Source organism: Cibotium barometz, chromosome 15 (genome assembly GCF_041138505.1).
Source record: "Cibotium barometz isolate CiBa-2024 chromosome 15, ASM4113850v1, whole genome shotgun sequence".
In the NCBI taxonomy this organism is placed as follows: Eukaryota; Viridiplantae; Streptophyta; class Polypodiopsida; order Cyatheales; family Cibotiaceae; genus Cibotium; species Cibotium barometz.
In genome coordinates this window covers 21,404,933-21,409,905 of record NC_141060.1, presented here as the reverse complement: position 1 = coordinate 21,409,905, position 4,973 = coordinate 21,404,933, and the positions used below count along the sequence as shown (strand labels likewise).

General features: G+C 42.8%; 1 protein-coding gene across 1 annotated transcript; it reads left to right on the top strand.

Moving 5' to 3' along the window:
- The first annotated feature begins 3,881 nt into the window (after nucleotides 1-3,881).
- LOC147631056 (uncharacterized) lies at nucleotides 3,882-4,973 on the top strand. The gene is made up of 4 exons (XM_086809135.1): nucleotides 3,882-4,199; nucleotides 4,289-4,378; nucleotides 4,459-4,603; nucleotides 4,687-4,973. Exons 1-4 carry the CDS (start codon nucleotides 3,882-3,884, stop codon nucleotides 4,854-4,856), a joined length of 723 nt encoding a protein of 240 aa, XP_086665261.1. The 3' UTR covers nucleotides 4,857-4,973.

Genomic DNA, 4,973 nt, shown 5'->3' with positions numbered 1-4,973 from the left:
GTGAAAACATAAAAACATAACATCACATCCTCTACATCGAGGTTATTGATTCAAACTAAAAAAAAAACCAAGTTCATTCACATAAAACTTCCAAATATATAAATGTGAAAACCATCATATTTACTACTATGGGCCTTGCTTGTCCTTTGGGGTGTAGGCACAAAGTAAGTGAATGGTGTTCGTACCCTTCCGCACTTCCTCTAGCAAGACACGCTCAAACAATTCATCAATAAAACCATAGGTTCACCATATCGCAATTGAGTCCACCACTTTGGCCTTGACATGAGAAATAGCATCATCATTACTAGGAAGTGGAAAGGACGTGAGACCTTTCCATGCTTGTGCACCATCTATGGTCTTCTTCTTGACCTCCACATTGGTGGCCTCCCTCTGGATACATGAAATTCAACAACTTGAATGCTAATATTTGATGAGGCCATTAAAAAAAACAAAGGAGGGTTTAGGGTGGTGTAATAACAAGGCTTGCTAGCAATGGTGTTTAACAAAGTGCTTTGGTTCTTACCTCTATATTTATAGCAGCGGGAGAGGTGCACTCTACTTTTACAACAAACAAAATAATTTTTATTTTGTCATTTTTAATGTTAATAATAAAGGCAACTTTCCTCTAATTTCTACACCACAATAATAAAGGCATCTTTTGAACTTTTTTGGAAAAGAGCTGGTATGCATTGAAGCAACTTCACTCTCTCTCTTCTCTCTTCTTCTCGTCGTTCCTCTGTCTGTATCACCACACATAGGAGATCTATGAGTGGATTTATGTTTTCCTTTGGGAGTGGTGTTGTGACATGGAGCAACAAGAAGTAGGGAATAATTTCCTTGTCGAGCACAGAGGCAGATCATAGGGATGCTGCAATGATAGCATGTGAGATAGTTTGCTTGCGTAAGCTACTTGGTGATTCAGGGTTGCACGTTGATAGTAGATAGGTTATCATCTATTGTGACAACCTTAGCAGTATACAGTTGGTGAGGAACCCAATTTTTCATGTGCGGACCAAACACATAGAGCTCCACTATCACTTTACGAGAGAGAGGGTTTTTTTAGGAGACATTGATCTCATGTATGTCAACGCACAAAGGAGCAGGTAGCTGACATTTTCACGAAATCCCTAAGAATAGAGAAGCTTCTTAGATTTCAGACTATGCTTGGAGTCCTAGAGATGGAGTTGATCATGAGAGGGGGAGTGTTGAGACGTCAAGATCAACACGAGCTGACACTTATGATATGCATGGGTGACCATTTTTGCCACTTACATCACTAGCGTGTTTGGTAGGATTCTGACACGATAGAGTTTGGCCAGTGATTCTATAGTTGGGACTACACTAGCCACTGGTCCACGATTGAGTTATGGCATACTTATCTTGTGAGCTCACTCACTTATCGTGTTCACATTATGGACCACATGTACATAGTACTTTAGTACTTATGTTGTATTTCCCTTATCGTTTTTGTAGAACCCTTTTGTTGTGAAGAAGAAGAAGAATAATTTTCGGCCTCTCATGTTGTGTGTTCTCTTCTAGGGTTCGTGTGAGTGTATGTGCTTATTACAAGAGCTCAAGCTATCTTCGTCCCTACATCTTTTCAAGTTGTTCAAGAAGCATCTCATTCCCTTGAATTCATCTATAAATTTACCTACAACTACCCATAATAGACATGGTGTGGGTAGCAGCATGCCATCAAGTGGTGGGGTGAGTGCAAGGTAATGCTCTTGCCTCCATCTTCATCCCCTCCTCTTGGGGTATTCTTACTTGGTTTGGTCCACTGATCATAAAGAAAACTTGAGTTAGAGAAGCTCATGGGGTGAGGGGAAGCTCCGATGCCATGTTAAAATCCATGGTACTTTCACTAATGCATGTGGACTAAGCTAATCACATGCTAATGATGAGTGATTACACTAAGCTAAGGTTGATGGTGTCAATTGCACCCATGATGATGTGTATGTGCAATAGACTCAAATCAACTAGGTTCCAAGATAGATTATCTTGGACTTATAGAGAGACTTGAGATATGTGCAACGGCTTGTACTTTCATTGCTTCAAAATGACTCCTTTTATATGGGTAGAGTACAACTTTGCTTGTTCCACGTATGTGGGATAATCCAATTTTTTGGGTGGTTTCATGCTCACCTACTCACTCCCTGCCTCTACATGTGCTCTATGGCACCACACTTCTCAACATAGTCATCATGTGACAAGTGAATTTGGAGGAACTAAAGGTATGCTTGATGGAATCAGTGCCTTTTTACATATTCACGTGGAGATTCGTACCACCACTAGTTTCTTCTTATCCCTTAATTGCCACTCTCATCTCATTCTTGTGATCTTCTTTTGTTTGAAGGATAAGCTAGTGTTGCCAACATTAAAATTTTATCTCCTTTGCATCTCCAATGTTAAATGCTCTTAATGGCTCGAATATTGTCTTGCCTAACATGGTCCAAATCTTCATGGTGTTCAACCCTCATGCTACTATCATTTATCGAAGTAAATGAGAGGTCTTGATATCCATAGTATGGCTCTTTTCTTTTAAATTTCCTTTTACAGTAGTTGGTTGCAACATGCCAAAAAAATAAAGAACATGTAGCTGTTCTTGGTTAGTCTGATTCGTGCATGCGTGTGTGTGTGTGAGAGAGAGAGAGAATTTGTGTAGACAAATGTTTGGTGTGTGTAGATAAATGTGCTAGGTTTTGATGGAAAGTTCAATATGATTTACAATAGATAAGCTTGATGCATATATAGGTAAATATTAGGGGTGTTGACTAAACTTCATTATTATTTACTACATCATATATATCAAATATATGATATAATCTATTAATGTGGTGAAAACTTAAAACAGATGGTAAGGTGGAGTTTTTTAAAGAAAAACGTATACGAGACCTTACTTTACTTTGATCGTGATGGTTATTGAGCTGCTTTGCATTTACTATGTAGCACGCTAATGTGTGCACTGAGAAGTTTGGGCCACGAGTCAACAGGCTATGTAGTGTGTGAAGGATAAGTTGGTGTTGTTCGTCAACATGAAAACTGTATCTCCTAACATGGCCCAAATCTTCATGGTGTTCAACCCTCCTGCTACTATCATCGATCAAAGTAAATGAAAGGTCTCTATAACCGTAGTATGGTTCGTCGCTTTTAAAATTCCTGTTACATTAGTTGGTTGCGACATGGCAAAAAAATAAAGCATGTGGTGTAGGTTTCCTTGGTTAGTTTGGTTTTTTGTGTGTGTGTGTGTGTGTGTGAGAGAGAGAGAGAGAGAGAGAGAGAGTGAGTGAGTGAGAGAGAGAGAATATGCGTGTAGATAAATGTTGGGTGTTTTGATCGAAACATCAATATGATTTACCATTGGTAGATATTAGGTGTGTTGACTGAACTTCATTATTACTATATCACACCTATCAAATAGGTGATGTAATCTATTAAGATGGTGAAAACTTAAAAGACATGGGAAGGTGGCGTCTTGAGGCAATTTTTTAAAAAGTATACGAGTAACGAGACCTTAGCGTGAGCTGCTTGGTGTAGCACGCTAATGTGTGAACTGACAAGTCAACCCGCTATGGAGTGCGTTATAGTATATCACGACGTAAACGGCTACCGCAGAGAATCCCTACCAGCCTTGTGCGAATATGCGCGTGTCAATGATAGAAGACGCCAAAGGACCCGCGCAATCATTCTGCTGCTCGCATGGGAATTAGCGCATGGCAATTAGCAGATGTGGGTGAGCTACATAAGAGATCGCCTCGGAATCGCACCTCAGTGATCCAGGCGGTACCTCTTATCGGTTTCCCACGCACCTATAGCCATTGTTGCGTTTCCAGTAGTGACCTCGTTGCATCAGCGCTTCGCTTATAATGCACAACACAATGATGGGGCATGCAGCAAATACACGCACTATGCTGCGGCTTGTTCTAACGCTCACGCTCTGCCTCATGATGGGCGCCCCTATTTCCCATGGCCAAGACTACCTGGAGCTGTCTGTCACCACGCCTCTCGACGATGGCTATCCCGAGGGCACATCCTGGATCACCCTAATGGGGATGAACAGCGTGTCGGCGCTGGAACAGGGTTCTCCCGGTTACTTCTGGGGGGCGGTTCCGGCGAGCGCCGTGGAAGCCGCTTGCAAGATGATCGAGAGTGGCGTGCAGACAATCCCGGCCACAGTGACAGCTTACGGCGCCACCAACGTGGAATTTGCAAGTATGTGGAATTTTCTCATCGTGGCTTCATTGTAGTTATTCGTAAGAATATTCAGAACGTGCCTTAATTATTCCAGGTTATAGCGGTTGGTGGCTGTGACGCATCCTACAATTCCCCAGTGGGTGTGGAGATGGTCTTCAGCGACGACACGGGACGCATCAGCGCTGTATGTTAATTTACGTTTCTGCTACAGCTTCGTATAACTTTACGTCGATGCTTATACGAATTAAATCTGCATGCCTGTAGCTCGTCTGCGATGATAACGCTCCCTCAATCGGCTGCGCCATGTACAACACAGGCGACGACGTAATGAAGCTGTACACGCAGGGCTCCAACTACTACAGTGACTACGGAGGCCGTCGCCGGCTCCTAGACAACTGTGCGGCCTCAGGTCTGCATGCTTGCTTAAGATAACCCTTAGATAGGCCATTGATCTTCTCGCCTTATAACTGCATTACACAATGGTTTGTGCAGGTGCTGTGAAGGGAGTCATTGGGAGCGTTCTTTCCTCAGCCCCTTGCTTGAGCACGGGTATCTTGGCACCCTTCTGTGCTATAGGAGTCATAGGTGTATATGCTGAAATCGGTGCTGCCGCTCAATGCGCCGCAGAAGCGGCCTCCAACTGCTTCAAAGGTACTAGCTAACCCTTGCACTGGGCACACTTTCACCTCAAGTGCTCTAAAGATAGCCCAATATTCAATGTTCTGATTCGGCAACCTCCACAACGGTTCCCAACAGGAAATGCCTATGTGATCACACCC

Bases quoted from the DNA above. Each gene is read 5' to 3' on its own strand.
- LOC147631056 (XM_086809135.1), top strand. From the start codon at position 3,882: ATGGGGCATGCAGCAAATACACGCACTATGCTGCGGCTTGTTCTAACG. The intron at 4,379-4,458 runs GTATGTTAATTT...GCATGCCTGTAG, and splicing joins ACACGGGACGCATCAGCGCT to CTCGTCTGCGATGATAACGC. The intron at 4,604-4,686 runs GTCTGCATGCTT...TGGTTTGTGCAG, and splicing joins AGACAACTGTGCGGCCTCAG to GTGCTGTGAAGGGAGTCATT.